The sequence below is a fragment of the Amblyomma americanum genome, chromosome 9 (assembly GCF_052857255.1).
Source record: "Amblyomma americanum isolate KBUSLIRL-KWMA chromosome 9, ASM5285725v1, whole genome shotgun sequence".
Taxonomy (NCBI): Eukaryota; Metazoa; Arthropoda; class Arachnida; order Ixodida; family Ixodidae; genus Amblyomma; species Amblyomma americanum.
In genome coordinates this window covers 17,700,119-17,724,544 of record NC_135505.1, presented here as the reverse complement: position 1 = coordinate 17,724,544, position 24,426 = coordinate 17,700,119, and the positions used below count along the sequence as shown (strand labels likewise).

Genomic DNA, 24,426 nt, shown 5'->3' with positions numbered 1-24,426 from the left:
AGCATATTAGGACCGTTATTATTCAATACTTATATAAATGATCTTGTAAACATAGATGCCACAGTTCAATTTATAATATATGCTGACGACAGTACCATACTTATTCCCGAGTACAATGTGGACCGACTAATAATAAAATGCAATGAAGTCCTCCAGAAGTTATCCATATGGTCTCAGCTCAACGTAATTAAAATAAATACAATGAAAACAAAAGCAATGATATTCCGTGCCCGGAATAAACCTGTTGAAATACATCAGTCTATTAATTTTCAGTGCCATAACATAGAAATTGTGGACGTTCATAAAATCCTCGGTGTACATTTTTCTCAGAACTTAAGCTGGGATGCACACACTCACTATCTTAGGAAAAAACTATCCTCAGTTGCAGGCATGATATCGCGTTGTCGGAGACTGCTTCCAGTAAAAGCTAAACTTCAAGTCTATAATGCTTTATTCAATTCCTATTTAAATTACTGTTCGTTGGTATGGGCCACAACAACAAAGACAAACTTAGACAAACTCCATTTGTTACAAAAGAAGGTTATCCGCTACATTGGAAATATCGATCCAACAGCCAGTACTAAAGATGCGTTTGTTTCCTTTAACATCATAAGGGTTGATAACTTATACAAATATCGATTACTCCAAACATTCTTTTTTTCCTCTACTGAAGTCAAGAACTTACTCTCATCTCTGGCATTTTTAACACTACGTAGCACAGATATACACACAAGAAGTAAAGATGTCTGGGAAATCCCCCACTTCCGCACTTACTATAAACATCAATCATTAGCACATAACCTGCCATCAATGCTTAATATGTACCAAAACACAACTCGTCTGAATCCCAAGAAATTGCGCACGTACTTCATAACATTGTGAACCACATTTTTGATGTTATACTTAGTTTTTTCTACTGTGCTTCCTTTGTTTACAATTTCGTACTGTTATTTATGTCAACTTGTACTATTTTTAACTATTTTTAGCTCATTTTGGCGAATATGGTGCATTACATACTGTATTATGTTGCCGCAATACTGTATTATGTTGCGTATGGTGTACATTGCTTTATATTCACATTATTCTTTTTTTCTCAACTTCACTGTTCTGCCATGTAACGGTCTCCTGGGCCTCGTCAAGCTGCTCACCCAGCTTTTAGCACAGGAGACCATTCCAGTTCTTTCTGGGAAAAATAAAGAATGATTGATTGATTGATTGAAAATATGCAGCGAGGTGCTGGAAGTGGTGAAGGAATACGTCTATTAGGACAGGTTGTGACAGCTGATCCCGATCATGAAAGGGAAATAACTAGAAGCATAAACATGAGGTGGAACTCATATGGCAGGTTCTCTCAGGTCATGAATAGCAGGTTACCAATATCCCTCAAGGGAAAAGTGCACAACAGTTGTCAGAAAACTCGAGGCTAACGAAAAGGGTTCAGCTTAAGTTAAGGACAACACAGCGAGCCATGGAAAGAAAAATGATAGGTGCAACGTTAAGAGACCGGAAGCGGGCAGAGTAGGGGAGGAAACAAACGCGTGATAAAAGACATCGTAGTCTAAATCAAGAGGAAGAAATGGGTTTGGGCAGGGCATGCAATACGAAGGCAAGATAACAGCTAGTTCTTAAGGGTAAGGGAGTGGATTCCAAGAGAAGACAAGCGTAGCAGGGGGCGGCAGAAGGTTATGTGGGCGGATGAGATTAGGAACTTTGCGGGCACAGGGTGGGCGCGGCTGGCAAATGACAGGTCTAATTGGAGAGACATAGCACGGGCAGTCGCCCTGCAGTGGGTGTAGTAAGGCTGATGATGCTGATGATGATGATGGCCTCTTTATATGCATATGGCTGTATACTGCTATGGCGTGGATGTAAGCATCCGTCTCACGAGCAAGAGGAGCAGGGTTCGAATACCGGTGCCGCGATATTCTGCATCAGATAAAAAAACCTCCGTTTTTCAATTGCATTGCATGACCAGGTGTAGGGTGCGGCCTGATTTCGGTGACCGGAACCGACAACGCACACCCTCACCAGAACAGGATTTGGCCACACTGCTAGAGCACTTAGCCCCAATCTTCAATATGAATAAACTGCAAAGAAGACGCACACTTATATAAGAAAAAGACGAAGATGGCCTTGCACATCAGCATTATTTCTATCGCCACGAATATCTGTGCTCGATCTGGATAACCTCCGGCTGTTTTTTCCGCTGCTTCCGTGCTCGCGATTCTTTTCAATAAACCCCCGTCTTACAAAACTAATTAATCCTCGGCCCTCAGTCCCCAGCGGCTACGAAGCAACTGACCAAGACGCCTGTAAGACCTGTGACTCAGCGGATGGTGCTAAGAACCTCTGGCTCCGGACAGGTCGACTTTGGGATCTGAACCTGCCAACATTTACGTTATTCTAGAAATGGTGCTGGAGTGAGCAGCAGGTATTAATTGAAATATCATATGGCTTAGTGACGTTAGGACAGATTAGGTGTCTGTAGTGTCCTTTGGCACTACTGCAGACACCTACAGTACAGAAGACAACTAGGCGCGGCATTCTTCGCAGTCAGTATATAGCTGGTAACATAGAGAAAATATAAAGTGTTAACGAAAGGGTGGCAGTTACCATAATTATACATAAGAAGAGGTACAAGCTGAAGGTGGTGCAGGCCTACGCGCCTACATCTTGCCATGATGAAGAGAACGTTGAAATCTTCTATGAAGACATGGAAATGGCAACGAGTAAAGGACAGACACAAAACACTATACTTTTGGCGGACTTCAAAGCGAAGGTAGGCAAGAAGCAGGTTCGATACCAGGCCGCAGGTGACTACATAATAGGCTCTAAGTATAGCAGGGAGAGTTACAGTCTAGTTCGCAGAATTAATTAATTTACGGATCATAAATACATTCTTCTGGAACCGAGAAAACTAGAACTGGACGTGGAAGTGCCCCAATGGTAATACTAAAAATGAGAGATTTCCCACTATGCGCTCGCCCTGGCATCATGCACGAAGTGGAGGTCCTCCCAAAAGTTGCCTTGTAGCGGCCGCAGGGTGTTAAGGTCTCAAATTAGCCCAGACTTGAAGAGGCAACGCAGGAAACTACTCAGGCGGAAGCCTATTAACGAGTCAGCAGCGGGACGAAAAATAGTGGAACTCAGGATCTCGGGGCAGAACAGAAATTCAGTAATTCAGAAATTCAAACAGTAAACGATAATCTCCCTGCTATCATTACGGAGTGCGTAGCTGTACATGACAACACTACTTCGCGCTTGCAAACGAGGGCGAACAAGAAGAAGATAACCCGTGCGCTAACTTTCAACTGCATGCAACTGCTTAAAATTCTCTTTTGTCTTAATAACCACTCTGAAAAACCGAATGATCAAGTGCTTTTTTTGCCAGCTTCAAATGAGCTCACGAATGTGGCAAGATAGCGTTTTGACAGTGGAGCTGTAAAGAGAACATACATGCAATGAAGCACAGTGAATCAAGAGACCTAAAGCCTAAGAATATCATTAACAGGCAATTCGCGTGTGAAAATCAGCGGCTTGAGGCACTCTGAGAACGGTGAATAAAATTGAAGGAACTGCTTCTCGGGTTTGAGGTGAAGAAATTCTGTTCGACAAATTGAGAACGACGTGGCCTCTTGAAAAGGCACGATGATCGTTTCGTTCCTTCCGTGACGGAGAAGTACATTCTTTTTCACTATCTCGTGGAAATGAGTAAACCGGCATACCCCGTTTCATTAATGAACAATTATTGGAACATGATTGCAAAATCACACGAGCTTCCATATCAGGTCACGTAGCAAAACACTTGGGGCTATGGCAGCAACGCCTAAGAGACAATGTATAAGGAGTGCATCATGATGAGCACAAACCGCGTCCCGCGGGAAAGAGAAATCATAGAAGCACATATGACAGCAAGGCTTGAGGAAGAATGTATTAGCGCAAGCTCTGTAGCGCTGTGAAAAATAAAAAACAGGTTACCTTGACTGAGATTATTGAGCGTGCCAGACGCAGGTTAGCATTTTTGTTTCCACGCATAACATGTGTGCACTGTTTTTCAAGTTCTGTGCGTCCTTGCGATATTTTTACCGTCTGGTAAGCCGACACCTGCTGCAGATAGTGCTGTGTTGGGTCCTCTTACTGCGTCTCGGGAGTGGCGCTGTTTATTTGGGATACCAAAATAAACTCTCCCAACAAGTTGTTTTGAGCGACCTTTTCTAGTAAAAGTAATATTACTACTCATTCTGTCATGTTCGTCAGCAGCACGACTGTTTCAAAGCTCGCATATAGCCCCGAGGGAAGGGCTGACGACCAACCTTCCCGTGTCGAAAGCGCTACCATGTGGACTGTATTAGTTCGGTGGGAATCTTGCTCAGCCAAAGGGAGCTTTTGCAGGAATAGGGAAAGAATCATATTTGTGTTCGACGAGCCCTGGAGGATAGCGGTGCGGTACACTTACAGGTAGCTGGTATTGCCGTACACGCGAGCCACTCCAACGCAGCTTGCACTGCTGCTAGCGCTTTGGATTCCTATCTTCTCCACTCGATGGTACCTTGCTGAGATATGTTCCCTTTAACAGGGATGCATATGAACCCATCGAGGTGATAATACCTCGCTTGCTGAAAGGACAATTTCAAGCTACTCTCAGTGCTGCGCATCACTGTGTATGTGAGAGACTCTAAGACTAATTTTATAGGTAGAATTAGGTATTCTAAACTGACTCTAAGTTGTGTCGCTGTTTTACCTCTAAGGAAGAGAGTGTACTAGAATGCTCTATATAAACTCCACTCTAATCGGACTACGCGCGAAGATGACGGAGGATTCCCACAAACCAAGGCGGAATCTGACCCCTTTTGTGTGGCCCGCGGACAACGCTCTCCCCGACCGGAGGGCAGCCGCACCGACAGAGAAGGCTAAACGATTGAGCTCAGAGCCTCGCTAGAACTTCAACCCAGAGCCCAAATTCCTCTCACCAAGGCGCGAGGGGTCATTTCATCTGCTGAATATGGACGGAACGCCCCTTCCATGTTTTGGATACAGGCTTCCAGAGTGAGCGAGCGCTTTCTCTAGGGAAAAGACCGAGTAGGGGTAGATTCGAAAAAAACAGAGTAAAGGGGAAAGCAACTTAAAGCAAAGACATACTTAAAGCCGCAGGTAAGCCTTTTTTTTGCGGACCCGGACGAGAACCAGTGGACGCCACACTGACCGTTGCTGCTGTGAGCATTTTGAAGCGAGGCCGCTCGGGGAACGGCTGCATGCCAAAACCGAGGTCCATTTATGTAGACAGTGTCATCGCTGAGCAGCACCGGAGACAGCTTCCGGTGGCCACGGGACCAGCGGGGAAGCATTCACGGAGGAGACTGCTCGTAAACAGGGAACGTTGCAGCAATGGTGCTGGCAGGGGGAAAGGATCGAGGCAAGTCAAGAGCGAAGTGTTCGATCAGATAAGGAGAGGCCTGCTTCACGCTACGTAGCTCGACAAACCAGCGCTTAATTGGCACAGACCGCACCACGCATCCCAAGAAAGCTGCCTTGTTAGTGTGGCTGCGTTGACTCCGGCGGTAATCAACTCGTCCACACTTAGCTCCACGGTCCTCCATAGCGGTCGCCTAGCCCTGCCCTTTCGCCCCGGCAGCCGTCGCACTCTACAACGTCGCCGGCGGCTGGCAATTTCAGACAATGGGCCACAAATTCTTTGACCCAGCAGAATACACAGAGGTGAAACGCAAGATGCTGAGCTATACGTGTTGATATCACATTTTGGTCATTCTGACATTTTTTTCATAGTGAGTCAAGGTTTTACCCTGGCACGGCGTCTGTGTTAACACAGCCTTTCTTGGCGTCGTCGAATTTTCGATTGCCAGTGTCGCCGTATAGGGTGATCTAATTGTCCTGACACAGAATATAGGTCGGTAGCTTAGTCATCGCCATTGTTCTTCAAGAAGTCATGGCATGCATGTGCGACATAATGCACTCTTAATTTCCGGCAAATATATCAGTACCTATTTTTTATTTCCAAAGTTTCAGCGTTCTGGACGCCCTCTTTAACAGAAAAAGGCGACTCAAGTTGCAACTGGGAATCTCCTGAAAGCATAAATTCCGCCCTCTTATCGAAATGCCTCCTGTGACGCCTCGGCCGATGCCGCGTCGTCTTCGACGCCGGCTGCGATAAGCTACAAACTCATTGCAGAAATAACAACCCCACTTACGCATGTAAATGCGGCTTTACGCGTAAGCCATATTCACTGCTAATGCGAACACTCTTTTCATGTTCCTTACGGCGATAGTCATTGTTTGTTATAAAAAGCTGACTTGTTTTGGCAGCCCTGCTGTACCTGGAGAACCAAACTTCATAAATACACATTTTCGGACTGAACAGCACGAGATTTCACTCACCAATTGTGTTTTCAGGTACTTTCAAGTCGCGTTCATCTGCCTCCTGGTGATCGAAGAGCCAGAAGGAACATTCTTTCTGCGGCACCTCCTGAGGCCTTTTAACAAGGGAAGACAGATCCTGAGGACCAGGTTGACCCACTTCAAGAGTGCCACAACTACTAAACAACCTTCTCGGTCCAAGCAAGGTATGGGAAATTATGTCATGCGCAGAACTGAATTCTTGAAATATTGTTTTCGGGAGCGGCCGGTTCTCCCACAGAACACAATTAGCACTTAGAAAAAAGATTTCCGAAACATGAAAAAAATTTAAAAACTGCAGTTCATCGAGTTGCCCCGCCGCTGTAGCTCAGTGGTTAGGGCGCTCGACTACTGATCCGGAGTTCCCGGGTTCGAACCCGACCGCGGCGGCTGCGTTTTTATGGAGGAAAAATGCTAAAGCGCCCGTGTGCTGTGCGATGTCAGTGCACGGTAAAGATCCCCAGGTGGTCGAAATTATTCAGGAGCCCTCCACTACGGCACCTCATTCTTCCTTTCTTCTTCCACTCCTTCCTTTATTCCTTCCCTTATGGCGCGGTTCAGGTGTCGAACGATATATGAGACAGATACTGCGCCATTTCCTTTCCCCCAAAACCAAATATTATTATTATTATTCATCGAGTTCAGCAAATCATTTTATGGTTTGGATTACGAAATTCTAATATATTATAATAATGTAGGGCACGCTGAAACCTGTTATCAATGCTTAAATTTATCGCAGTAGCAAACCTCGATGTGTAGCCATCCACAGTGCAGTCTCTGAATTTCTATTAACTCGTTTGGGATACCTGTCACGGATATCTCCGGAGAACACTCGGACCGAAAGAATGGGCTAGGCGACGGGTGTACCCATACAAACGCACATTTAATACACCCTACGCGACACACACACTAGAACACAAAACTAACAAAACTAACACAACATACAAAGGCTATAAATACACACGACCCGGCCACACTACTACCAGCGTCTACTACTAGCGTTCTACTATTCGTGGTCGGCGTTCATGCTCGCGGTTGGTTCGGTGTGGCTGCGGCGTTGTATGGATCCAGTAGGCGGCGTCGAGGCGGCGTTCGCCGTGCTTGGGCTGGCGTCGATGGCGGCGTTCGACGCGCTCGGGCTGGCGTCGCTGGCTGCGTCGTACACGCTCCAGGTCCAAGCGCCCGTGGAGATGGTGCCGGTGTTGGCGTTGGGGGCACCACCCGGATGGGTTGCAACAGCGCTGGAGACACCCCTGGCCGTAGCAGGTGGTAGTGTCCTTTGTTGACTCTCCGTAACGGGCTCAGGCACGGCAGGCAGTCCACGATGCGATGTTGTAGAACACGAGCTCACCGGAGCAGTAGCCGGCGTCGCTCTCTTCCAGCCAAACTGTCCCTGACCCGCCGGAGCCTCCGCTTCTCTGCTGTTTCCTCCCGTGCCTCGCTCTCGCTCGCCCTTTTATAGCCTCGGTGTTGGTCCACGTAAGCCTTGTCGTCGTCTTCTTTTCTCCACCAATCATCTCTCTCCACGTCACCGTATGCTTCTCCACCAATCATCTCTCTCCACCTCAACGAATGCTTCTTCTTCCTCTTCTTTATTTTCGGTTAATTCGCGTCGTCTTCTTCACGCCTTTTTCCTTTAAAATTTAATTTAGGCTCCTTAATATAGGTGACAAGGGCCCCCTCTCTCACGAGTTTTTCCATGAAAAACTGCTCACGTCATCCTCATCTTCAAGCCATTCAGCCAACCGACTATCTTCTGTGACGATTCTGGACCCAGCACAAATCACACCGCAGATGTCCAGCACACACCAAACACACACCACTAACACAGCACACCAATACGCCTTTTCAGAACACTAACACACCACTGCAGTTATCCGTAGAGTCCTTAATAAACATGTTCATGTCCACAACGCGCTCCCTTGTATGATCACATAACACCAACCATAGCAACAACAACAACAACAACAACAACAACAACAACAACAACAAGGTAAATTCAAGAACACGTTAACACAGCAACAACAAGATATATCCCAGAGACACCCAGAGCTGACCAATAGCTCTATCTCTATACAAGTCTAATTTGTGACATATGATCTCAATTTGGCTTGGCCCATCCCAGAACGTCTCCCCCTTGATATGGAGTAGAGCTGTAATCCTCTGTCTGCATTCAAATTGCGCTTCTCAAGTACTTCATTCCCTCCTGCTTTTTTCTTCCCACTGAACGTGGACACCTAGGCAGCATCACCTGTCTCCTCGGCACTACCGAACAAGTTGCCCTGGGGGCGTACCGCCGTACGGGACCTCGTTGTTCATATTTCAACATATTAACATGGAAAACCCTCTTAGAGCCATCTATCACTACATCATAATCCATGTCCTTTTTCTTCCGCGTCACAAGGTACGGGCCCTTCCATTGCATCAGTAAATTATTATGGTCCGTGAGTAGCAGGATGAGAACCCTGTCGACCGGATTCAGATTCCTGTGAGTGGTTCTCTTTTCATAGTATCCCTTATGGCGTTGACGCGCCTTTTCCAGGCTTTGATGTGCAAGCCTGCATCTTTCCTTCAACCTGTCCCGCAACTCAAGAACGTATGTGTAAGTTGTCTTGAGATCTGATGCAATCTCCTTAGCCCACAGCTCCTTGAGTATTGTAAATGGAACTCTAACGGTTCTCTCATACAACATCTCAAAGGGCGAGAAACCAAGACTCGTTTGTGGTACTTCGCGGTAAGCGAACAAAAGAGCTGGGAGATATCTATCCCAATCAGTAGGTCTCTCCTGGCACATTTTCTTGATCATGTTTTTGAGGGTGCCGTTGAAACGCTCTACAAGCCCATTACACATGGGATGGTAAGGCGTCGTCAGTAACTGCCTTACTGACAAAAGGCGGTTAACCTCCTTCATTAGTTCCGATGTGAAGTTCGAGCCCCGGTCACTCAAAATTTCTCTCGGGAACCCATAACGTGAAAACATTTCCACAAGACCCTCCGCCGCCTGGCTACTGTCAATAGTTCTCAGTGGAATAGCGTCAGGAATAACGAGTGGCCACGTCAACCAGAGTAAGCACATATCTATCGCCTTTGGCGGATACTGGAGAGATTGGCCCCACAATGTCAATAGCCACTCGCTGAAACGGTAGGTCGATGGCTGGCATCTTGCCCAGAGGCACGGAACCAACTCTTCCCTTCGGAACTGCGCGCTGGCACACATCACATGAGCGAACAAAGCGCTCAACGTTACTCTGAACACCCGGCCAAAAGAACTTGGTGATCCTAGACACCGTTTTTTGAACACCCTGGTGTCCTGTTGGACCCGCCTTCATGAGCAAAATATGCATTCCCTGTGCGGAAGACCATTTACCAATTCATACTCGAATGACGTCCGACTCTTTCTTTCTTTTCACTCTTTCCCCGACTCTTTCGAAGTAAGCCTTCAAGCTCGGGTCTTCCTTTTGCCTAATTGCAATTTCGCCCGGTGTTACGCTCAGGCACATCGTAACAGGAGCAGAAAGCGGACGCCGCGTTGCTCGGGCTGTCGCTTGAGCTCTTGTCTCCACTGCCGACGAAAAACTGACTGCACTCGTCTGAGTTATCGCACGCCTTTCCTCCTTTGGATGTTCTTCAGCGTCGAGCATCCTCCATTCGGGATCGGGGTCCTCGACACCTCTTGCACCCGTAATGTTCCCCAATATGAGATCGTAGATGGGTTGGTCTACGCATTTTGCCACTACCTGCCCAATATAATACGGTGTGGACACTAAAATCTGGCTTCAGGAAGGTACCTTATTGTGCTGTCTACCAGAGTGACGGCCGACGCTTCCCCTGTAAGATCCTCGTCCTTCACCAGGCTTCTACGAACCAAGACTGTATTAGTTCCGCTGTCTCTAAGCACCAATATAGGACGGTCCCTTATTTGACCAACCACCACTGGCATTGCTGCTTTCGACTTGGGTGTTCCACTCACTCCCTCATTTTCCAGCGGCGTTTGCTCTCCTTTCAACTGTGGAACTTCGGGTGGCGTGACAAGTTCTACCCTTGAGTCGACAACGCATGCAGCTCGGTCCTGCGTTCTGTATCGGCACTCATCCAGAGTATGACCCCTCCTCTTACAACCTTGACACACAACCTGTGTTTTCTGGGCAGCGCTACTAGTCCGACAGTCAGCTGCACGGTGTCCCACCTTGCCGCAGAGAAAACACCTTACTGGCTCCTTAGACGCACTGCCATAAGCTCTTGGTTTTGCCGCATCTGTCTCTAGGACCTTTTGGGTTTCCTCCTTTGCCTTACTCAAATTCCTTAGCCCTTGAGCCTCGAGGAATTGGTCTGCAGTGTCGGCGAACTTTTCTAATGAACACAACTTTCTTTCCTTCAGGAATAGCGCCAGCTTTGAGCTGCAACACGCTAAAAATTGCTCTGTGACCAGCTTGTCACGCACACCTTCAAAACATTTTTCTGTGTTTGACATATGAAGCCACCTATCAAAATAGTTGGATAGCCTGAAGAAAAACTGCTTAGCGGTTTCCGAATCCTAAGGTTTCGCGGTGCGAAATCTCTCACGAAAACCCTCTGGCGTAAGCCTGAATCTTTGGAGGAGAGCCTTTTTGACTTTCTCGTAGTCCATAGAATCAGCAGCGGGCATCCTTCCAAACACATTCAGCGCCTCTCCAACTAAACACATGCTTAATGCCGTGGCCCATTCACTGCGCTCCCAGCCTTGCCTAAAGCTCTCCGCTCGAATCGTTGCAGATATGCATCCAAATCATCTCTCTTGTCATCAAAAGGAGCCATCAGCTTTCTTGGACAAACTCTGGCCGGTCTAGGAGATTCTGTACCCGCTAAGGAACGCTGATCATTGTCCGTGATCTCCTCATATCCTCCCGCGACATGCGCCTGTTTCCACAAAACAAACTCCTTCTCCCGTTCTATCCTTCTTTTCTTCTGTTATTCTGCCTCGCGGGCTCTTCTAGCTTCTCGCTCTTCTCCCTCGCGAGCTCTTTTCGCCTCGCGCTCTTCTGCCTCGCGAGCTCTTTTCGCCTCGCGCTCTTCTGCATCACGAGCTCTTTTCTCTTCTCGCTCTTCCGCCTCGCGAGCTCTTTTCGCCTCGCACTCTCCTGCTTCACGAGCGTCTGCGCGTGCTAGTGCCCTTTCCTCTGCCTTTTTGCCTCTTCTTTCTCCTCGTCACAGAGACGCATCGCTTCATCTTTGCTTAACCCTAGCTTGAGCGCCAGCTCTAAGGTTTTTGCCAAGTCCATACTTCCTGCCGTCGAGAGATCGGAAAAATCCGACACAAAGCAAATATGAAAAAGGAAAAGTATCCTGGCAGGCTCGCCACTTATCATTGTCACGGATCTCTCCGGAGAACACTTGGACCGAAAGAATGAGCTAGGCGACGGGTGTACCACACAAACGCACATTTAATACACCATGCGCGACACACACACTAGAACACAAAACTAACAAAACTAACTCAACACACAAAGGCTGTAAATGCACACGACCCGTGCACACTACTACCAGCGTCTACTACTAGCGTTCTACTATTCGTGGTCGGCGTTCATGCCCACGGTTGGTTCGGTGTGGCTGCGGCGTTGTATGGATCCAGTAGGCGGCGTCGAGGCGGCGTTCGCCGTGCTTGGGCTGGCGTCGATGGCGTCATTCGACGCGCTCGGGCTGGCGTCGCTGCTGCGTCGTACAAGCTCCAGGTACAAGCGGCCGTGGAGATGATGCCGGTGTTGTTGGCGTTGGGGGCACCACCCGGATGGGTTGCAACAACGCTGGAGACACCCCTGGCCGTAGCAGGTGGTAGTGACCTCTGTTGACGCTCCGGAACGGGCTCAGGCACGGCAGGAAGTCCACAATTCGATGTCGTAGAACGCGAGCTCACCGGAGCAGTAGCCGGCGTCGCTCTCTTCCAGCCAAACTGTCCCTGACCCGCCGGAGCCTCCGCTTCTCTGCTGTTTCCCCCGTGCCTCGCTCTCGCTCGCCCTTTTATAGCCTCGGTGTTAGTCCACGTAAGCCTTGTCGTCGTCGTCTTCTCTTCTCCACCAATCATCTCTCTCCACGTCACCGTATGCTTCTCCACCAATCATCTCTCTCCATCTCAACGAATGCTTCTTCTTCCTCTTCTTTATTCTTTGGTTAATTCGCGTCGTCTTCTTCACACCTTTTTCCTTTAAAATTTAATTTAGGCTCCTTAATATATGTGACAGTACCACACGGGAGTGTACTAGGGCCCTTGATATACAATGCCTTCATTAACAACCAGGCAGACCTCTCCTGTTTCATTAAAATCTCTCTCCTCCTCCCCTCTTCATTAATGATAACAGTAGCAAAGAAAACAAGGTTCGACATATCGTAATCGATGACGACACCACACTGATCTACGCCACCTCAATGAAGCGCAATGCAGCTCTAGATTGTAAATCTCGTCTTTGCTAAATCTGAATTAATTTAAATACGGCGAAAAGCAAGAAAATATATTTCCGGCGAAGAATACAGGCGCGCACTAAAATTAAGTGCTAAATCTACTTCTACGCTACTTCTTGCGGTGGCTCCTTGGACGTAGGGAAGGTGCGCCAGCACCTTTTATCCTGGAAACGCACTAGATATATAAAGTAGATTAACATTGATTTGAATTGATGATCCGAAAGCGAAACGTTTTTACATTGCCGCAATGATACGGAAGTTGTAACGACATAAAAAAGCGTAACAGCACAATATCGCTAATAAAACTGAAATTTCACGTAAGCCGTTCAATCTAGGGAATTCTCCAGTAAGTTTAACGCGGGACCATGAAATATCCTTTAGTACTTTATTTAGTGAAAACGGTAAAGGGTTAGTGTTTTGTTTGGGCTAGTTGCTCAATTATTAAGGAAGGAATATTGAACTTACCGATGCAAAGCTTCGAAAATTATGTGTGTCTGCCATCTGGTGATGTAACTTTTCTGAGGAGGTAGTCTGCCAGGAGGAATGGTGAAGATTGTGGCAAAAAGTCCAAAATTACTACTTGAATCGACCGCAAACAGCCACCAGTTAGAGGATCCGTAAGGACGTCTCGCTAAGCGAGCTGCGAAAAACATGTGAAGTGCTATTGCGAACGGAGTGGACTGCGGTTTTGCTATGCACCTTGCGTAAAAAAGGCTCGGCGACCTACCAGAGGTATAGCCACTCTCCGTGTAAAAAAACAAAAAACAACCATCTTCGAGGCTAAGAAGAACGGTGGTTTCATTTCATTACCATGCGGTGTTACGCTGGGAAAATGCAGGGACACAATTGAAAGGAACTTTGCAAGCCCCCGATTTTCCGATCACGAGGACCGATATGGAAGTAATAAACTAAGCGTCCTCCAACTTTTGACAACATTTTCGAAGGCAGCCGGTTAGGCGCGTAAGTGCGCCCTAAGACTTTTATTGACAGGAGTAGATTGTTCCTACCTCGTAGTCTCAGTAGAAGCAAGCATGAAAGCTGCGTCTCAATCGCTTTCAAAAAAGGTGTAGATTGCTCGGCGACGAATTGGAGATGGTTTTCAACCGACCTCGGTTATTCGCGACGCCATTTGGCTGCTGAACGCGGCTCCACTTTTGTCCGCTTTTCCTGTTTGAACTAAACAGCTCGTGTTCTCTCGCCGGGTGCTTTCGTAGCCTGAGGAGACGCCGTCATCAGCCCCTACTGAAATGCATTTTTTTTAGCATTGATGATAGAGGCAATGGACGAAGAAGCAGACAGACGCAATGTGCGACACATATTAGATGAATTTATTTGAGGAATAGGCGGGTATTTATGCACAGCTTTCTTCGCACATGCACACCTGACAGGTCTCATGGACAACATGTCCAGAAATAGAGCACAGAACGATACAAAGCAACGCCCAATGCCACAACAGCACTGTGTTTGAGCACACAAAAATTAATGTCTGGTATGCGTTTTTCGGTTATTTCGAATTAGATGCCCTAGCACTGTGTGCCCATTCTTTTGCAATGTTTATAGCGGTTATCCTTTGCAGTTTGGGAATCGTTACCTCAGTGGAAACCTCAGCAGTCATACAGGAATTGCGTAATTAGGGTGTATAAGTGCCTTCTGTCAAAATACTAGATGATATATATAGCAGCTGCATAGTTACCATAGGCCTCCATAAAGTCAGCAATAAAATTCCAATAAAGAAGGGCGTCAGGCAAGTAGACACGATCTCGCCAATGCTACTCACCACCTGATTACACGAGGTATTCCGAGGCTTGAACTGGGAGCAGATGGGGATAAGAGTTGATGGAGAACACATAAACAATCTACGATTCGCTTATGGCATTGCCTTGCTGAGTCACTCAGGAGGTGAACTGCAAATCGTGATCAATGAGTAAGACCGGCCGAACTGAATGGTAGGTCTAAAAATTTATATACAGAAAACCAAAGTAATGTTCGAATCTCTGGCTAAAGAACAGCGGTTTGCAATTTCCAGCGAGGTGCTGGAAGTGGTAAAGGAATACGTCTTATTAGGGCAGGTAGTGACAGGTGATCCTGATCATGAGAGGGAAATAACTAGAAGGATAAGAACGGGGCGCAACGCATATAGCTGGTTCTCTCAGATCATTAATGGCTGTTTAGAAATATCCCTCAAGAGGAAAGTGTACAACAGCTGTATCTTTCTGGTACTCACCTACGGAGCAGGAAAGTGGTGGCTAACGAAAAGGTTTCAGCTTAAAGGGGCCATGACATGGTCGTTCTTCATATTGCACTTTTCTGCTTCGGTAACTAATGCAAATGCTTACGTTTCAATTTGGGAAATTTGGCAGTCTTGGGCGCGCTGTATTTTTCAAGAAATACGATCAAAATTGAGACCCGGGGACTCCTCCCACCGGCACCGACCGCCATATTGAAAGCTCTCATGACGTCACTAGCACATTCACGGAGCAACGACGTCTGCTCTTGTTGCTGCAATATGCGCAGCGAGGTCTCATTCCACCCTGTACTTTTGCGGGCGATCGAAGTAGCAGTCATTCCCCATATATGAATGACTGGTACCACAAAAGCGATAATAACAGTAAAGCAGTTTTTTTCAGTATAGGTAGGGTCCTGTTACACTATAGGCCGATGCGACGGCGATCGACGGTCGGTGGGCTGATCAGTACTCAAATGCCGTCGCTGACGAACTGGTCTGTCACGCTAGACCGATGACGACGCCAGCACGATCAACGATCGCGTATCGTAGTAATGTTAAAGAGTCAGCTTAGTGGTAACCAGAAGAGAGTGGTATGGGATTAGTTGGTATGACATTCTATAAACATAAGAATTTTAAAACTTATTGGACCTCATGCTAGCCACGGGTACATACGCGATGGGCGTGCCCCAGCGAAGATGTGCTTCCATTCGGTGCCTGCGCATAGAACCGATCGGCGAGGCAAGCTACACGGGCAGAACACGCCACACGACGGGTCCGCTCGCTGCCGTTGCCTGGGCTTGTGCGGCGGAGCGAAAGCTTCACGCCCAGTGAGGCGATGGCCAGGAAAACTGCGCTTGTGTACATTATCCGTATCGAAAAAAGCGAAACAAGCGGATGCATATCTTATCTTACCACTTTGTTACTAATTAGTGTGCAACTTTTGCCAAATTCTTGAATTTCGGTTGACGGTGACCACCAGCCCCTTTCGTGACGAGGCCTAGCGAGTATGCAGGGTTCGTGTGTGCGATTTCGGCGATTGCGGAGAGAGAATTCGCAAGTTTTAACGCCTGCAAATATCTTTCGAGCGTAGTTTTGGCTATAGTTCCCTCAAAGCGACGACTGCCTACATCGCAGGACGCGAGTACAATAAGGAGGAAGTGCCGATATGTGACCCGGTCTGCATAGCATATGCAGAGGGCAGCTGCCGTCGGCGTCGACTGTGGACAACAAATCTGGCTGTTTTCATTATTTCAAGTAATGCCCGAACGCTCTTTAGCCAAACCGATCTAAAATAAATTTTGGTGACATAAGAGAAAGCAGATACAATTAGCGGAAAGCGCCGGTATCCTACGCGAAGTGTTTCCCAAGGAGGCGATATAGCACCGTCGGCGCTTATTGCAGTGTTATCATGGTGTGCACATGAGTAAAAGTGCCATTTGTGAGCAAGTGTACGCATTATTTATGATAAGGATAGCCCACCTGGCGTTTTATGCCACGCAAACGAGCAGTACTGTTTGCGCAGAGCCATGTAAACAAGCTCAGGGCGGGGTTGCAGTCTTCGTAATCGTCGCTCTTCTGGGGCACAATGCGAGCGCACAGCAAAATGCTGTACTATTATTTCGAAGCACTCATTTAGACGGCGGCGGTTATTGATCGGTGCGGACAGTGAAAGCATTCGAGTCACGTAGGGTTTTGCAAGTGGCTTGGTTCCTGCGAAAAGGTTCTATGAGTCGAAGAAAATGTATGTTCGACTTACAAACGCGTACATGTGGCGCGGAAGTCGTCGCACTCGGCACATTCTCTGCTCCTTTCGTGCCTCAAGGTTACTTTAGTGCACCTTTTGATAATTTGAGCTTAATTACCGAGCGATGAATAGCGGACAAGAACTTGGCAGCTAGGTACTAAACGCCGCGGCTTCCACAGCGCACATCGGCGAAGGCATGCACGGCACCTGCCGCTTTTCACATACGGGAGAACTTCACTGCTCAAAAGATAGAGGGGAAGAGGAAGACAAAGACGTTGTTCAATCGCCTCTCGCCTCAGCTCTGTTTATTTACCTACTTTTCCCTAATTTACCTAGTTTTACTTGAATATTCGACGACGGCAGCATCTTCAAGGCGGTACTGTCCCTACGGGAAGAGTACGGCTGCTCCGGCGCCGGCAACTCTAAAGGGACCACGCCATTCAAAGGAGGCTGGCTCGGAAGAGGCGGCCATGGCTTCCCAGGCTGTGGAGCGACCAAAACATGGGCACGACTACCCGTCCAGCGAGACCTCATCGCTTAGTGGGGCTGAGTCAACGACCGTGGACGGTGACGAGTCAGTGGCCGATATGGCTGACGTGGACAACGAGGGCTTCAAGTTGGCGAGTCATCGCAAGCAACGAACGGTAGGGATCCCGGTAGTGGTTCAGCCCACAGAAAAGGCGGTTGATTCAAGAGATAAGAATCCCATCTTACTTTTCGCGGCTATTCCATCACTGCTGAAATCAGCTCCGATTCGAAGTCGGTTCACCATGCACGGGGCTCTTCAGCTGGATGTCTCGACGGAAGAGCAGGTTGACAAGCTCCTTTAGGGCTCTCAGATTTTTGGCATCAAAGTTAACGTGTGGTTGCCCCATTCCTACATGAAGAACACATGTGTTATTAAAGGTGTACCAAAGTGGTATTCAGAACGCCACCTACTTGATTATCTGAAACCACAAGGTGTGCTGCACGTCAAACGACTTTTGCGTCGTGTGGAGTCTCCAGGAAAAGAATGGGCTGCGAAACCAACAAACTCTATCGTGTTGACGTTCGCTCCCAACTCAGAGCGCCCCGAAAAAATTGATCTGGGATTGACAAAACACGCAATTGCAGATTTCACTGAAGCTCCTCCACGGTGTTTTAGATGCCAATGGTTTGGGCACGTGGCCAAACATTGCACAAAGGATCGACGCTGTAAGCGGTGCGGTGGCGACCACGACTTTAAAACCTGCAAGGCAGATTAGGCTTGTGCCAATTGCGGTGGCGATCATCCGGCGAGTTTCGGAGGCTGCCCCTTCCGAGTGAGCGCTCTGCACCGTCGGATATGCTTTATTGCTGGTCCAAAAAACCCATCGACTGAGACGCCTGTCCCAGGATTAGACGAGTTCCCAGTGTTGGAGTCTGATGTTGTTGCGCTGCCCAACAATGTGCCTAAGAGACCTGACTCCAGCAAGACGCCAAGGCCCAGTGCGCGCGAGTCGGCTGTTCGACCACAAGCAAAAAGTGTCCATGTTCCTGAGCGGCCGGATCACAGCCAGACTCCAGGGCAAGGGGGACCCTCATATGCAGAAGTGACAAAAAGCCAGCTATTGCGGCCAAGAGTGTGTCCCCGTCGGCATCATTTGTCGATGTTGTAAGTGATTGCGTTGCGCAAAATAAGGAGCGCAAAAGTCAAGGTATGACCTTCTTCATGTTTTGTTTGGGGCCCTGCGTTCACATGTTCCAGCGATGGCGCCTGGTAACGTGAAGAACTTCCTACAGCTGGTGCTGTCTTTTGAGTCCCTAATTACCACCTTCGCAGCAAACTTCCTTGCGAACTAAAATGGATGGGGTTAAACCTCGTGGATCTCATATGGACCGAAAAGTGCCGTTTATATTGCAGTGGAACTGCGCTGGGATATTTAGTCGGTTAGCTGAACTAAAACTATTCTTAAAAGAGACTTGTGTTCCTGTATTGGCCCGGTCAGAAGCTGGCCTGCCAAGCGGGAGATGTTTGACTGGTTATGTCACCCATAAAAACTGCAGCATAATATCATTTCCTGCAGAAAGTGCTGCGCTTTATATAAGAAGGGAAATTCCACTTGTTTCTCTAAGCGTTGCCGATCTTTGCACGGATGACACTGAGGTAGCGGCTGTGTGAATACAGCTCGGCTCTAGAACCCTTTCTAATGCATCCGTGTACTTGACTCCGCGGAAGAAGTTAGCATTGGATTTGTGTCTACAGCAGCTGTGCGACCGCTGCCCAGCTCCTAGAATCATCTGCGGTGATTTCAACGCCCATCATGCCGTTTGGGGTGACAGGAACACGGATTTCCGTGGACGGAAACTCATAGAGGTTATTGACAGTTTGGACCTGTGTGTTGCCAATGACGGAAGCTCCACTTTCTTCCGGCTTCCAGCCTCAGCGACAGCTATAGACCTGACACTGCATTCACCTGACGTCCGCGTGAATTGGTCAACAGCGCCTGACCGCATGGGAAGTGATCACTATCCGAGTTTTGTGTTTGCTGCCAACTTTCGTATGAATGGTCCTAAAATTAGCAATGTGGTCAACAGGGACAAGTACAGAGAGCACCTAGAACGTGTTTCTGGTGATGTTGATGACAAAATGATTTCTAGTAAGCTAGCATCAACTACGGCGGTCAAGTTACCTGATCATTTTCCGGCCCCGGATTTAAAACCCAGGAACCTTCGCGCAGCGAGAAGAAGGGCGGACCGCCAATTCGTGAGGAAGAAGGACGACAGGCAACTGAAGACGATCTTCAATAGGCTAAATTTTGCTATGAGACGACACGCGAACAAGCTGTACAGGTCGCAATGGGCCTCATTCTGTGGTAGTTTGACTGCGTTCTCACCGATGACGAGAATATTGCGAGTTATTGGCAGCCTTGCTGGAGAATCTCGCCCTTCGAAGCCTTTTGAAGCTGTTGCAATAGGCAAGAAAAACCTATTGCGTTTTTGGCAGAGGAATTTGCAGACGCACTCGTACGCGCTGATTCTGGAATAGACATATATACACCACCTGCTTCCTCCAGGCCAATCATAGACGTCCCGTTCACGCTTCGTGAGCTTCAGACTGCGCTCAGTGGCCTGCAGCGCCGGTGTGCACCAGGTCCCGACGGCATCACCAATCAAATGCTGAATAATCTGCCCTTGCAACTCAGAAATGAGCTCCTCAACTTCATCAATCGAGTTTGGGAGACTGGCTATGTTCCTCCGTCATGGAAGGTGGCATATGTAATTCCAGTACTGAAGCCTGGCAAAGACATGGCAGACCTTGCCTCGTATCGCCCTGTGTCACTGACCTCCTGTGTAGCTAAGTTGATGGAGAAGCTGGTAAATGAACGCTTATCGTGGTGGCTTGAGGACAGCAAGGCATTGCCAACATGTATGACAGGATTCCGCCGAGGTCTTAGTGCCCAAGATAGCGTCTTAGATTTGGTCAGTCACATTGAACACCAGAGAGCTTTCGGCCTTTCCACCTTAGCCGTTTTTCTTGACGTTGCGAAAGCTTACGACAGCGTGCTTCAGAGCTCAATTCTAAACAGTTTACAAGGCATGGGCATACAGGGCCATATGTTAGGATTCATTTACAAGTTTATAAGTGATCGCGCGGTTCGTGTACGGTTAGGGAGTACGTTAAGCACCGAAATGGTTCTATCACTAGGTGTGCCCCAAGGAAGTGTTCTTTCCCCCACGCTCTGTAACGCCGTAATGGCTGGCCTTCCCGATTCGTTGAAAAAAAGTTTTAGGCAAGTGCGTATGTCACTTTATGCTGACGACATCTGTATTTGGATTACTGGCTACCAACACAAACGATTAGCCCTGATAGCTCGACAGGCTCTACTTTCGGCACAAGCTTACCTTCAAGGTGTGGGGTTGTCTCTGTCGGTGGAAAAATCCGGCTTTGTTCTGTTTCCAGGTGTAGGAAGACGTCAAGCGCGGTTGAAGATAGACCTCGGTCACTCTTGCATCCGTCAATTCAACCACGCGCGTTTCCTGGGCGTCATTATTGACTCCCGTCTACGGTGGCGAAAAGCTGTAGACGCGATTGTTTCATCTATATCTTCTCGTCTCAACGTGATCCGTAGAATTGCACGCGAGCAATGGGGAAACCATCCTTCTTCAATGGTCAAACTTCATGAAGCGCTGGTTGTCAGCCGGATAATGTATCAATTACCTTTAATTATCCCCTCGGCATCACAACTTTAGCGTCTCGAAGTTATCCACAGAAAGGGCCTGAGAAGAGCCACTGATGTTCCCCAGGCGGCTGCGAATAAGGCAGTTCTTCATGAGTCCCTATCGAAACCTCTTAGCCTTATCGCTTCTCAGAGACTATTAATGCATCTTGACCGCTTAGGAGAGACGGTAGCTGGGCGACTCTTCTCCAGCGGCTCTGCAAGAGATATGAGTCGAAGGCTTACTTGGCACTCAATACTCTTAGTTCTTTAGGCATTAATGTCCGAAGGCAAAGGAAACGGTTGAAACCCCCCTGGTCTTTTCCGAACCTCGACTGTAAGGTCACAATTCCCCATGTGAGCGCAAAGCGCAGCTCTCCTTTGGCAGCAACGCGTTCGCTTGAACTGGAATACTTGGAAACAGAGTAAGCCTGCCATCTTCAAATTTTCACGGATGGTTCTGTGTACAAGGTCAAACAAGCTAACGCAGGGGCTTTTTACATTCGTTCTTTGGACTTCAAGTGGTCCGTACGGTGTACTGCTGTCGTATCCTCCACAACGGCTGAAAGTGTTGCTATTGAGGCGGCTTTACGGAAGTTAGGGTCTTGTCCGGCTCAACCTGTTGTCATCCTAACTGATTCATAATCTGTCCTTCAGAGGTTAGAGCGCGGATTCCTTACTGACGCCTTGTCTATAAGCTCTCTGCGCTTGGTGCAGAATCTGCACAACCGAGGCTTTACTCTACATTTCCAATGGGTGCCCTCTCACATAGGAGTCAACGGTAATGAGGTGGCAGACAGTCTCGCCCATAAAGCTCTCTCAAGGATTCCATCAAAAAAATACCTCAAGATGGAAGAAATCTCTGCAGAAAAACGGTGCTCGATCGCGTCAGTGCCCTGTGGAGTGTGTCCCACAAGCCATGTGTGACCAAGGGACTAAGAAGATCTCAGGCGACCCTTCTACATCGAATTCGCATGGCCTCTGCTCGCACTCCTGCTTGGATGCATAAGACCGGCATAGCATCGTCTCCGCTCTGCTCTTTATGTGGTGTGTGCGGGGATATCGAACATTATATTATGTACTGCTCAGAGTACAACGCGGAAAGGCGTGTGATGTGCGCTTCCTTGAATAAGACAGGAACCCGTCACAGCACAGTTCAGGACCTTGTCTACCCGAGTGGAAACCAGACATGCAGAAGGGAGGCTGCACGCCTTCTTTTAACATTTCTGCAGGACACGTGTCCTGTTTCTAAATGGTGACAGTAGGAACGGACTATGGCCTATACTGTGATTCAATGTGTGCTTAGATAGTGTCTTCCGGAGTGGACTACGTTATGCTGTGAGTGAATGTGTGTATGGATTGTGGCACTACAATGGCCTATGTTCTACTGTGACTGAATATGTGCATAGATGGTGACTTCTGGAGTGGACTGTGATGTGGACTGTGTGGATTGATTGTGTGCATAGATGGTGACTGCGGGAGAGAATGTGTGCTATTATAAGAGACTGTGCGCATAGCAGGGTAGATGCGACATTGTTAATATAGAAGGGACGCTGCGGTGGAGCGATTACCGGTAGATAAAGCAAGGCTAACCCCACCTATAGCATTCAACACCTCAACTCAACTGAACTGCTCAAAAGATACCACACTCATAGCATACAAACAGCATGCTTCTAAGCGTAAATAATAAAGGAGGGGTCCATCGATTTCTCTTCCCTTAACAATCGCAAAGTGGGCGCCACGAGCAAGTCCGCTTTCCCAAGGATCACTCTGCTCGCGCACTGAGTTGAAGGCTTCCCAAAATAGAACACGGAAAATGCATTTTATTTCGCTAGGCTGAAAGAAACAAACTTTTCGAGCGACCGCTGTCTACGGACTGCATGCAAGCACCTCAACAGCTCGCAGCAGACGACGCCTGGCGTATATGCGCTCGTGATGTCACCGATCAGAGGTTGCCAGACCAGCAAGCAGTTCGCCAAAAGAAACGAAAAAAATTAGTTTTAAAAATATTTACCGCAAAGATTCAACTGAAAATGGGCGGAATTGTAATTTAACCTGTGGTGAATTAAAGGCGATAAAGAGGGTATGCGTGAAAATAGGCTGTCATGGCCCCTTTGAGTTGAGGACAACAAACAAGCCATAGAAAGAAAAATGATAGGTGTAACGTTAAGAGATCGGAAGCGGGCAGAGTGGGTGAGGGAACAAGCGCGGGTTAATGACATCCTAGTCGAAATCCAAAGGAAGAAATGGGCTTGGGCAGGGCATGCCATGCGAATGCAAGATAACCGCTGGTCATTAAAGGTAACGGAGTGGATTCCAAGAGAAGGTAAGCGTTGCAGGAAACGGCAGAAAGTTAGGTAGGCCGATGAGATTAAGAAGTTTGCGGGCATACGGTGGAAGCAGCTAGCACAGGACAGGGTTAGTTGGAGGCGCATGGGAGAGGCCTTTGCCCTGCAGTGGGCGTAGTCAGGCTGATGATGGTGATGACAACGCACAGTATTCTAGAGGTTCATGTACTGTGCGATATGTCAGTGGACGTTAAACAACGTCAGGCGGCCGAAATTTTCGGAGCCCTTCACTACGTGCCCCTCATAGCATGAGTCGCTTTGGCACGTTAAACCCCCATAAACTGTGTTCTTAATGATCAGCAAACATATTTTATGTATATTGGTAGACACATGCGCGCATGTTATGTCTTCATTGTTTTCCGCCGTTTTTTTTGTCATGATGTGATCAGTTTGAAACCCTTTCTTATTCCATATAGGCGCTTGTCCATTTTCTCATGAATATGCTGTCGCGTATTCTACCATGTGTTTATTTCACCGCATAAGTTGTATTATCCTCTAGACTCTATATATATTGTGTGTTCACGTGTGCCGTGTATTTTGTGTTATCTTTGTACTGTCAACAGGAGGATTCCCTCTTAATGTATTGGAAAGCTTTGCGTGCTGTGAACTTCAGATCGGTTATGAGGGCTCATCAGACTTCAGGCCTTTTGCCTCGTCTAGTAGTTGCCCTTGAAAGAAAAAAAGCTAAAGTGATCTGAACTCAACTTAAATGGTGAAGATTTATAGCAGACTGCGTGGGGTCTACAAGTCTAAACGGTAGCAGAGCCTGTCAGGCCATATGTGGCTTTTCCACTCGGCTCCTTTACATATTTTTGTGAATGAGCGCATAAATTGACATCATTACTTACTGCTTTAAGGATTGGAAACGAAGGTGTCCCGTTTACGCCGGCACTGGAGGCTGTAGTTTGTTGAAGTTTTTTGTTTTACTTTGGGTACCATTATGAGAGATTAATTTGGAATTTTTCGCGCAGGTTTGTGCTTATCTCCGACTTGAAGTTTAGCCCGCTTTCTGGACGATGTTTGTCCCAGTTTGCCGAGGATGGTAGCTAAAATCATCTCAAGCCTAAAAACACAGGAACCAGTGTG

At 47.7% G+C, this 24,426-nt stretch overlaps 1 protein-coding gene across 1 annotated transcript in view; it reads left to right on the top strand.

Moving 5' to 3' along the window:
* LOC144103231 (salivary peroxidase/catechol oxidase-like) overlaps nt 1–24,426 on the top strand; it is a 473,398-nt gene that overhangs the window by 9,649 nt on the left and 439,323 nt on the right. The window contains exon 2 of the mRNA XM_077636008.1: nt 6,409–6,578. Within this exon, the coding sequence (XP_077492134.1) occupies nt 6,409–6,578 (170 nt within the window). The remainder of the gene's footprint in view (nt 1–6,408; nt 6,579–24,426) is intronic.